General features: G+C 48.6%; 2 protein-coding genes across 2 annotated transcripts in view; one reads left to right on the plus strand and one right to left on the minus strand.

Moving 5' to 3' along the window:
- Positions 1-8,617, plus strand: part of LOC131741621 (integrin alpha-D-like) — a 33,227-nt gene extending 24,610 nt beyond the window's left edge. The window contains 12 exon segments of the mRNA XM_067013708.1: positions 985-1,062; positions 1,274-1,435; positions 3,263-3,376; positions 3,489-3,568; positions 3,677-3,760; positions 6,607-6,685; positions 6,845-6,952; positions 7,058-7,135; positions 7,329-7,442; positions 7,565-7,666; positions 7,930-8,040; positions 8,504-8,617. Coding sequence (XP_066869809.1) covers positions 985-1,062; positions 1,274-1,435; positions 3,263-3,376; positions 3,489-3,568; positions 3,677-3,760; positions 6,607-6,685; positions 6,845-6,952; positions 7,058-7,135; positions 7,329-7,442; positions 7,565-7,666; positions 7,930-8,040; positions 8,504-8,617 — 1,224 coding nt within the window.
- Positions 8,618-9,805: 1,188 nt separating this feature from the next.
- COX6A2 (cytochrome c oxidase subunit 6A2) lies at positions 9,806-10,453 on the minus strand. Its single transcript, XM_059036729.2, has 3 exons — positions 10,304-10,453; positions 10,017-10,153; positions 9,806-9,933 (listed from the first exon to the last, which is right to left on the minus strand). The coding sequence occupies exons 1-3, from the start codon at positions 10,374-10,376 to the stop codon at positions 9,850-9,852; spliced, it is 294 nt and encodes a 97-aa protein (XP_058892712.1). The 5' UTR covers positions 10,377-10,453; the 3' UTR covers positions 9,806-9,849.
- Between the last annotated feature and the right edge of the window lie 789 nt (positions 10,454-11,242).

Raw genomic sequence — 11,242 nt, forward strand, 5'->3', positions numbered from 1 at the left:
TTAAGAGCCTAGAGTGGCTCCCACCAACCACTTCAAATCGAAAATGCTCCCACCCAGTTACCACAGCCCCGCCCGGCTTGGATCCCTACACATCCCGGCTGGTTATCCACTTCAGCCCAACATAAACTCGCTGGTCATTCTGCAGACCCTTCCCAACTTTTCTCATGTCTCTCTGTGCCTTTGTCCATGTCGTCTTTCTTCCTTCCTTCCCTTCCTTCCTTCTCTCCCTCCTTGCTTCCTTGCTTCCTTCCTCCTTTCCTACCTTCCTTCCTTCCTTCCTTCAGTTTTCACATTACGATTCCTTTCTTCTTCCGGAGGAGGCACTGTCAAATGATCATAGGTACCTAGAACTGCTCATAATGTTCCTAATAAGGGCACATAATACACAGATTAAGACATTGTTTGGCAGTTGATTTTTATACCCTTCCTGCATGCCATATTTCTTATTTGGAAAACATCGCCTTCTCTCCACCTCAAAGATCTCCTCTAGTCCCCAAAGCCCCAGTCTGATCTCCCTCTCTTTTGAACACGTCACTCAGCATCTGTCACCTCTTCTCTTCATGGTGATACCATGCCAAATATCACGTGACTGGACTCATAGCAAGCTGTGTCTACTTCTGTGGCTGCTTTGGTATTGAAGGTTCCTTGAGTGCAAGAACCATGTCTAATTCACCTGTAGTTCCCACCTTTCCTGGCCCAGAACCTGTCCCATTATTGACAATCTATAATGTTTGTTGAATGGTTGTTCCAGTGTGAGCTGGATTTGACTCCTCAGCTAAGCTTTCTGTTCCTTGAAGCCAAGGATCTTGTCTTATCTCCCCTTTATATCCTAACTGCCCCGCCCTCATTGCCCTACTTGCCAGTGTTTAGCAGGGTGCTGGGTGCAGGGTGGGTGCTAATACTCAATGTCATGAGTGCTCCTAATGAGGGGATTGGAGATGGATTAAGACATGGATGGGAAGAGAATATACTGTTTTGCTGCAGCTCCCCTTTGAGAAGAACTGTGGGCAAGATCACCTCTGTGAAGGGGACCTGAGGGTCAGCTTCAGCTTCTCAGGGTGAGTGAGCTCTATCGCCTTTCGTAGCCAGACACTCAAGCTTTTGGGTCTCCCATCCTCATAGGATGAGAAGTCCTTGTGTTTCCCTTTGGCTCTCCTTCTAACAAAGAAATGCTTTTGATCGGAAGGTTATCAGCCTGTAGCTCATGAGTTCCCACAGCCCGGCCCCTGCCCCTGATTCAATTCCAATCTACTTCCTTGAGTCTCTGTCCCAGTCTTGTCCTTCCTTGTTCGGCCTGCAGACCCTGGTGGTGGCGAGCTCCCTGGAGCTCAATGTGACAGTGACTGTGTGGAATGAGGGTGAGGATTCCTATGGAACTGTGATCAGCTTCTACTATCCAGCAGGGCTGTCCTATCGACGAGTGCTAAGAATCCAGGTAAACAGCTCCCTTGGGCTCTAGTGGCTGGGACCTTTCTCCTGCTCTGGGTTATAATACGTTCCTCTTAATTTCTTCTATAATGAAATATAAACACACACACACACACACACACACACAAGTGCATAGGCATATATATAGTTTAATGACTAACTATTAAGCAAAAGTCTATGCAGTTAACATCCAGGTCAAGAAATAAAGCACTGCTAGCACCTCCAGAAGCCCTTTCACTATGTGCCTTTCCTCATCCTAACCTCACACTCTTCCCAAAGGTAATCACTATTCTGACTTTGCAATGATCAATTCCTTGTATTTCTTTATAGTTTTACCACCCATAAATACATCTCTAGATAATACTGTTGGGTTTTGCCAATACTTGAACTTTATATGAATGGAGACATGTTGTATGTTCCTTTTTTCCTGCAAGTTTTAAATTATAGTTGATTTACAATCTTATATTAGTTTCAGTTGTACAACATAGTGATTCAATATTTTATAGATTATACTCCATTTAAAATTATTATAAAATATCGGCTATATTCCCTGTGCTGTGTAATATGTCCTTGTATCTTATTTATTTTATATACAGTAGTTTGTACCTCTTAAACCACGACCTGTATCTTGCTCCTACCCCACTTCTTCTTCCCACTGGTAACCACTAGTTTATTCTCTAGATCTGTGAGTCTGTTTCTGTTTTGTTATATTTATTCATTTGTTTCATTTTTTAGATTCCAAATATAAGTGATAACAATGTTGTATGTTCTTTTGTGTCATTCTTCTTTTCTTCAATATTATGCTTGTGAAATTCATCCATGTTGTTGCTTGCGGCTATGGAATATTTTCACTGCTATTCAGAATCCCTTTGCATGACTAAATCACAATTTATTTACCCATTCGATGATCGATGGTCATTTGAGTTGTTTCTGATTTTGGCCATGACTATTCTTGAACATGTATCCTGGTGCCCCTACACATAATATTTGGAAAGTATATACCACATGTAGAATTGTTGGATCATTGGCTATGTGTATCTTCAATTTTAATAAGTAAAGCCAAACCATTTGCACTTCCATCAGCAACGTATGAGAGTTCCTGTGGCTTTACATCTACTCCAACGCTTGGTATTGTCAGACTTTTAAATTTTTGTTGATCTGGTAGGTGAGTAATGATATTTCTTTGCAGTTTTAATTTGTATTTCTCTAATGAGGTTGAGCTACTTTTCATTTGGACTTCTTGGTTGTTTGGATTTCTTCTTTTGGGAAGTGCCTGTCCAACTCTTTTTCTTATTTTTCTACTGAGTTGTCCATCTTTTTCTCATTGAGTTGTAAGAGCTCTTTGCATATTCTGGTTACTCGTCCTCTTCCAGTTATATGTGTTCAAATATCTTTTCCATTCCTACTGCTTATGTTTTCAGTCTCTTTATGGCATCTTTTAATAAATAGATGGTCTTAATTTGGTTGTGGTTGACTTTTATCAAAATTTTCCTTTGTATTTAGTTTTATGTGTGTATCATGTTTAAGAAATATATCTCTACTCCAAGGTTATATATAAAGACATTCCCTTATATTATCTTTTAAAAGACTTCTAATTCTGCCTTTTCACATTTGAGTCTTTAATCCAGTCAGGATTTATTCTAATGTATGGAGTGAGGTAGGGATCCAGTATTTGTTTGTTTGTTTGTTTGTTTTGTATGGGCCAATTTTCCCAGGACCATTTACTGAAAACTTGTCATTTCCCCTACTGCTTTGCAATGCCACCACTGTTATACATCAAGCCCATATATACATGTGGGTAAATTTTAAAAAATTCATTCTCCTCCTCTGGAAGCAACCCCATCAGCGTCCCCTGCGCCTGGCATGTGAGGCAGTGCCCACTGGGAATGAGGGCCTGAGGAGCAGCAGCTGTAGCATCAACCACCCCATCTTCCAAGAGGGCACTAAGGTCAGAGCTTCCCCCCAATCCTCATCACTCTTCTCCCTTGTCCTGGCCCATTTCCTTCCCTCACTCCACCATGGCCTTCCCTATCCCCAGCTCTTCTTTCTTACTCCCTCAGGGCACCTTGATAGTCACATTTGATGTCTCCTACAAGGCCACCCTGGGAGACAAGTTGCTTTTGAGGGCCAATGCAAGCGGGTGAGCCCAGGCCACATATGGTGTGTCCCTTGCTCTCCTTTTTCATGCCCCAGCCAGAAACTCCTCTCCTGGATCCCTTCCCAACCAGTCACCCCTCTCTCCCTCCAGTGAAAATAATAAGCCTACATCCAACAACACTACCTTCCAGCTGGAGCTCCCAGTGAAATATGCTGTCTACACAGTGATCAGCAGGTACTTAATCCCTGGCCCTTCCCTTTGGACCTTTCTCCAAGCCTAGTACCTCCCCCTGCAGGCCAGCCTGGTCTTTTGAGGATGGGTATCTAAGCTAGCCACTCTGATTCCCCACATGGTGATTCTTGTGACCAGCCATATATTTATACCATAGCACCATATCCCACAATTCTTGGTTCTCTGACGAGCTGACCTGCTGGTGGGACACACATACCTTGCCACCACTGTGTATCCTCTTCTCTCTCTCCAAGATGCAGGCTTCCTTTAACATGAAGCCAATTCCAGCCTTTGTGCTAAACACGAATACGCTGAATTGAAGCTACGAGATTAAGACTGAGGCTTTTCTGATCACTCTAAAGTAGGGAGCTTGTGCCCAACAGGATATGGTCTGTCACCACACAGAGTGAAGAGAAGGTCAGGTTTTCACAAAACTCAGAGGAGAGCAGAGATGTGAGAAACTGTTGGGACGGTTTTTAAGAGCTCAGGGCTGAGCAGGCCACACGAAAGGCACGTGTAGGGCTGCTGCTCTGGGTTCTAAAGGTTGGGGAAGGGGCAGGGGTGGGCCAGCCTGGGAGCAGGACAAGGAGCCCCCCCCACCTGGCTGAATTCCAGAGGCTTTAGAGTTGATCAGAAGCGTATAATATTGCCATGGGACAGAGTTTGCTGCTGCTGCTGCTGTGCCAATTTTTAGGGGAACTAGAGAGGGGGTTCAAGCAGTGTCATTGCCTTTCCAAATTCCATGTGTGAATTTCCCCTTCTATCTATGGGAAAACACTGAAACTTACAATAAGAGTTTACAGTCATATATACTTACGATATGCCAGGCCTTGCTTTAAGTACTTTACATGTATTTACATTTATTTAACCACTCTATTAGCTCTGTGATATAGCCATTGTAAATTTATTTATTTATTTATTTATTTTTGGCTGCGTTGGGTCTTCGTTGCTGCACACGGGCTCCCTCTAGTTGCGGCGAGCGGGGACTACTCTTCGTTGCGGTACACTGGCTTCTCATTGCGGCGGCTTCTCTTGTGGCAGAGCACAGGCCCCAGGCGCGCGGGCTTCAGTAGCTGTGGCACGTGGGCTCAGTAGTGGTGGGTCGCAGGCTCTAGAGTGCAGGCTCAGTAGTTGTGGTGCACGGGCTTAATTGCTCCGCGGCATGTGGGATCCTCCCGGACCAGGCCTCGAACCCGTGTCCCCTGCACTGGCAGGCGGATTCTTAACCACTGAGCCACCAGGGAGGTCCCTATATAGTTATTGTTATACACCTTTTTGCCAACAAGGAAATCCAGACGTTTTTACCCCTGTCATTCAGCTGGTAAGTGGCAGAACCAGGAATCAAACCCAGGTGGTTTGGCTTCAGAGCTGTGCCCATGGCCATATACTACATGCCTCTCCAAGGATTGGAGAAGCTGAGTGATTTACTCAAATTTGAAAAGAGCTTAGAACTGGAAGATTTTAAGATGGGAAAACTGAAGCAGAGAGAGAAAGGGGTAGGACGGGGAGCAGCGAGGAAGGCTAGTATCCTAAGTGGAAAAATAGATTTTAACATTTATGGCACTGCTGCAAACCTCATCACAAGTCTGTTACAGGCATTATTGTTAGCATCTCCATTTTATTTTTAAAATTTTTTTATTTTTTATTTATTTATTTTTTTTGCGATACGCGGGCCTCTCACTGCTGTGGCCTCTCCCGTTGCGGAGCACAGGCTCCAGACGCGCAGGCCCAGCGGCCATGGCTCACGGGCCCAGCCGCTCCGCGGCACGTGGGATCCTCCCGGACCGGGGCACGAACCCGTGTTCCCTGCATCAGCAGGCGGGCTCTCAACCACTGCGCCACCAGGGAAGCCCAGCATCTCCATTTTAAAGAGGAAAAAACTAGAGGGGCCCAGAGAGGTTAAGGAATTTGCCTTAAGTTACTCAGGAAGGAAGCAGTGGACCAGAGATGTGAACCCAGGTGGTCTGGCCTATATGCTTAATCACCAAGCTGACAGTCACATCTGTGGGAAAACTGTGGGGCCCATGGAGTTTCTGTAGGGCTGACCTGGCTTCTTTACACTAGTTACTGGTGAAACCTGCAGGCCCCTCTGCTTGTTTGCCTGATTCCACTGAGCCCTTAGATGTTAAACCCTGGGAAGACAGGGATTATGGCTTGTTAACTGTTGAATCTCCAGAGTCAAGCACACAGCCTGGCAGATGATGAATGTTGACTAAAGGAGGCCATGGATGGATGGATGGAAAGAAAGCCACCTGCAGCCTGGGACATTTATGTCCACTTTGTGGGCTTGTGTCTACACACCATCTTTCCTCCCAGTTACTTAACTGCCCCAGGAGAGCCGGATCTATTTTCTTCATTCCCATTATGGAAGGGCTTGCACCCCATTTCCAGGCCTTGGTTCCCTCAAGTCCCCTTAGATTTATTTGCTCTGGCAGCTGTCTCTGCAAGCATTACGGGAGGCCAACCGTGTACCTAGTAGAGAAAGCAATGGGAACGCCTTTTTTCCCATGGGAAATGGTCAGCCATCACGAGAGGTCATGTTCAAGTTGGGCCTTTAGGTGAAAATTTCCAAAAGGGGAGTGTGTAAGGACATTCCAAGCAGGGAAAAAAAGAGCTTGAGCAAAGTCATGGGGAGAGGAAAGGGCCAGGGTCTCAAGGGACAAGCTAGCAGTTCTCAGGGACGGGGGCAAAGGCCACGAAGGAGAGGAGCTGAAGCTGAGGCTGCACAGTCACAGGGGAACCATCATCGCTCCCCTGGGTCATCTGCTGGGCCCAACGGAGGCCTCGGCAGCAGGCTGGCGTGCAACTGAGGTGTTTTTCACCAGCAAGCCCTCTCTCTCTCTCTCCAGGCAGGAAGAATCCACCAAGTACTTCAATTTTTCAGCTTCTGACCGGAAGAGCAGAAAAGAAGCTGAGCATCGATATCGTGTGAGAGGCCAGGGAATATCCACGTCTGTCCCTCCCATGTAAACGTAGGAAGCTGGTGGGCAAGGATGGAGAGGAGTCGAGGGCTGAAGCCAGGAAAGGTGGTGGGGGGTTGGGGATGCTCCAGGGACCACAGTAATGTTTTGTCTCTATTTTCTGCAGGTGAATAACCTGAGTCAGAGAGATCTGGCCATCAGCGTTCATTTCTGGGTCCCGGTCCTGCTGAACGGTGTGGCTGTGTGGGATGTGGCTATGGTGGCCCCTTCACAGGTGCCTGCCTGCCTTTTGTCACTCTCCAGGGTCTGACCCCACAGGGCCTCATACCCTCTCACCAGGGGACTGTGGATCATTCTATGGCTATTCCTCTCTTCCTAGAGTCTCCCCTGTGTGTCAGAGAGGGAACCTCCCCAGCAACCTGACTTCCAGACCCAGATTCCAAGCAGTCTCGTGCCGGTGAGAAAGATCCCACCGCAGGACGAGCTAGGAGCTGGAGGATCCAGGGAAATGTACTGCTAGCTGTGTCACCATGTTTACGTTCTGTGATTGTCCATCTGTTCCCCACCCCAAATGTGATAGATTTCATTTTCTCTTGCGGTTCCTCCTTAAGTGAAGACCCTCCTCAATTTCATTCCTCTCCTGTCCCCAGGACTGCTCCATTGCTGACTGCCTGAGGTTCCGCTGTGACATCCCCTCCTTCGGCGTCCAGGAGGAACTTGACTTCATTCTGAAGGGCAACCTCAGCTTCGGTTGGGCCAGCCAGGTGTGTCCCCTCCCAGACTCAGGTGGGGCCTGATGTGTGTGTGCCCACCTCGAGCCAGGGCGTTTCTCTAACCCCGAGCCCTCCCCAGAGCTAGTTGCCAGCCCTCCCCTTCTTTTTTGCAGACACTGCAGAAGAAGTCATTGGTCGTGAGTGTGGCTGAAATCATTTTCAACAGATCCGTGTATTCCCAGCTTCCAGGACAGGAGGCGTTTGTGAGAGCCCAGGTAGTGACCATGTGATAGGCAGTGACCAGGCTGATCAGAGGGCTCCTGATGCTAGATCTGTGATGCTGAGTGGGGGGCTTGCAAGTCTGGAGGGAGGAAGGATGGAGGTCCCTAGGCAGGCAACTGTTCCTAAGCCCATGAGTACTTCTGTATCTCACCCCTTGGAGCAGAGCCTGATGAAGAAGGGGAGGGAGTTAAAGATTGGGAAAGTGGGAGGAGTCTGGAACAGCAAGCGGCCTGATACTTTCTGATCCCCAAATCAGGTGGAGATGGTGCTAGAAGAGTATGAGGTCTATAAGCCCATCCCCCTCATTGTGAGCAGCTCTGTGGGAGGACTGCTGCTGCTGGCTCTCATCACAGCCACACTGTACAAGGTGAGCGTTTTCATCCCACTCCTGACACCACCAGCATCCAACCCCGGCCCTCCCACAGACAGGATGGTATAGCAGGAAGAACTCAGACAGTGAAGTCAGGCAGGTCCGGGTACACACTTTGGCTCTTACTCGCTGTATCATGTCAGGCAAGTTGCTCAACCTCTCTGAGCCTCTTTCATCATTTTCGAAATGAAATAATGCCTACATCATAGGGTGACTGAAACGAGACAAACATGAGGCCAGGGTGTGCAGAATCTTTGCTTTTCTGCTATGGATGATGTGTACAGCTACTGAGCTGGGCACAGAGAAGACACTCAGTATGTGATAGGTGACTGTTCACATAAGTGTTCTGGCACACCAATACAAGTCAGTTTGGTCTCCTTCTTCTGTCTCAGCTTCTTCCTACTCCCAACTTCCTACCCTGCCCTCTGATCCAGACTTTCTGATTTATTTCCCCTCATAGTGTGGCTTCTTCGAACGTCAATACGAAGAAATGATGGGTGACAACCCTGAAGACACTGCCACATTCAATGGGGAGTATCTCAGCTGTGAGGCCCCCAATCAGCCTTTGTCCTAAGAATCCACTTTCCCATTTACCTCTACCCCCCTGGGCTGACGTCCATGGGAATAACTTCTGTGTAGATCTGGACTGGCCAGATCTACAACTTACCGGGTGCTAAGTCATCTTCCCAAGGCATTGAAAGGTTTTGATATTTTTACATATCTACCCGACTTCTTCAGTGATGACCCACTTTTTACAGAAGCGGGCATGATGCCGGCATGAATTCTCATGTGTATAAGAATTGTCACATTAAATGAGGATGTTTATAACACAATTTCCTTGTATGAAAGAGCTCTAATCTAGGGACCTGAATGCTGTTCTAGTAAGGGGGGAGGGGCTGCTTCTGGGTACAGAAAATGTACTCTCTTTCTCAGGTGACTGGGGCCTGTGAGCATCTTTTCTCAATGGTGCTGTGAGTAGTTTGAGGAGAGGAGGGCAAAATAAGCTCTGTGTGTGTGTGTGTGTGTGTGTGTGTGTGTGTGTGTGTTGGTCATGGGTTTCAGCTTAGGCGTCAGGCCCCTTGGTAATGGCACATGAGCTGACTGTCCTAGGAGGTGAATGAAATGTCCAGAGCTTGTCTGAACCAACATCCCCCTTGAATGGGGTCCCCCAAAACTAGGAGAACCAGGCTTCCAGAAAGGGAGCATCTAATTTCCCCCAACTAACACAGAAGACCCATTAAAGGTGGTCATAGAGAATGACCAAAATATTCCAAATCCAGAATTAGGTCATGAAGATCTACACAGAGGGCTGTAGATCCTGTGTTTGAAATCACAATTGTCTCCAGACGGCGGGAAATCACAGAGGCCCTGAATGTGTGTCAGGAAAAGAGTGGTACCTCAGGATCTGCAACCCTGAGTCTCCCCTGGGCCTCTGACAAGCTGCCTGAATTGAAGTCATTTAATCTCTGAGAATCTCAAATTCCTCCTCTGGAGAAGGTGGAACCAAACTTGGACCTTGCTCCCAGAGTTACTGTGAGAAGTCAGTGTATGTTAAAGCCCTTTACAGCCTAGAGCCCTAATTATTAATAGGTGAGAGGGGAGGGGCCATCTCCTACCTGTCCATCGAGGCTGTTCCCTCGCGTCCCTCCCAAGTCAAGGTCCCCAGAAGAGGACGTGGAGCGCCCACTGCGCTTTGCGCACGAGCCCAGCTCTAGCCATGGACGCCCCGCCCCGCGGTCCCCACGGAGCCCGCGGCCACACGCAGCTTCCACACTTTTATTGTGTCTGGGGGCATCGGCCAAGGCCTCAAGGCTTTTCGTAGCCCGTGGGCAGAGGGTTGACCCGGGGATTGTGGAAAAGAGTGTGGTTGCCGTCTCCCCAGGAGTAGGGCTGTGGAGAGAGGGAGGGGGAGCGAGGCGTCAGCCTGGGGGTCCCCCGCACCCCCTCGCTCGCGCCCGCGCGGGCCGGTGTACCTTGGTGCGGATCCGGAGGTGATGGTAGGGGATGAACTCTGGGCGCTCGTGGTGGCCCGAGTGGAGCCAGGAGTTGAGGGTGCAGAGGGCCACGCTCGGGAGCGCCAGCGTGAAGGTCAGGAGGCGCCAGGTGCGGGCTGCAGCGGGGAAAGGCAGGGGTGAGAGAGAGAGATGGACTGCGCGGGAGTGGCGGCGTCGCCAGGACCCTGGAACGTCCTAGAGGCAGGAGTGGGGGACAGATGGACAAGCTCAGGAAGCCTCAGGGTCAGGCCCTGGCTGCAACTCACCTCCTGTCCCTCCGTGGTCTCCCTTGGCCGCAGTGGCCAAGCCCCGACCCAGGGACCTCAGAGGCAAAGCCATGGCGGTGAGAGAAGCTGGGGACGACGGCACCGTCCTTTCCTTCTCCTTCACTGAGGCCTCGGTTCCCCTCCCCTCTGTTCCCGCCAATCACCTGTTGAGTCTGGGTGGCTATTTTTAGGGGGTTTCTATATTTAAAACGCGGCCTGCCTGGCTGGAGGTCTTTCTCTCCAGACAGCTGCTGTACTGTGCCTCTGATTTTGGTAAGGGGACATTTAAAATACAATATGCCCTTCTTTTTATAGTTGTGGGGAACTATTTTGTTCAATACTCTATTCCCAGTGGCTGGCACACAGTAGGCCTTTAATAAATATTTGTAGAATGAATTGTGTCCTTTTGAATCGCAGGTGTTTTCAGGTGTAAACTGTATAATAATTTGTACCTTAAATGATCCTTATGAAGTTTAGGTAAAGCAACAGAGGATTGTGCCAGCCTAGAGTCTGGCACGTAACAGGAGCTCAGTATACGTATTGGTCACAGTTCTTTGCAAAGAGCAGAACTCCCTTTAACTAGCTTTAAAAAGGTATGCAATTGCGAATCTTAGGTAGCTCGCAGTATCTCTGGTACCGCCAGAAACAAACCATTCTGTGGGCCAACTGTGCAGAGACAGTTCACACTGCTGGACACCGAGTGCCAAAAACTTCATCAGTGCTGCCATGGAAAGTGTCACCAAACTTTAATCAGTAGTCAATCTAAGAAAGACATAGGGACTTTCCTGGCGGTCCAGTGGGTAAGACTCCCCGCTCCCAATGCAGAGGGCCCAGGTTCGACCGCTGGTCGGGGGAACTAGATCCCGCATGCATGCTGCCACTAAGAGCCCGCATGCCACAACTAAGACCCGGAGCAGCCTAAATAAATAAATAAATTAA

This window comes from Kogia breviceps, chromosome 14, assembly GCF_026419965.1.
Source record: "Kogia breviceps isolate mKogBre1 chromosome 14, mKogBre1 haplotype 1, whole genome shotgun sequence".
Lineage (NCBI taxonomy): Eukaryota > Metazoa > Chordata > Mammalia > Artiodactyla > Physeteridae > Kogia > Kogia breviceps.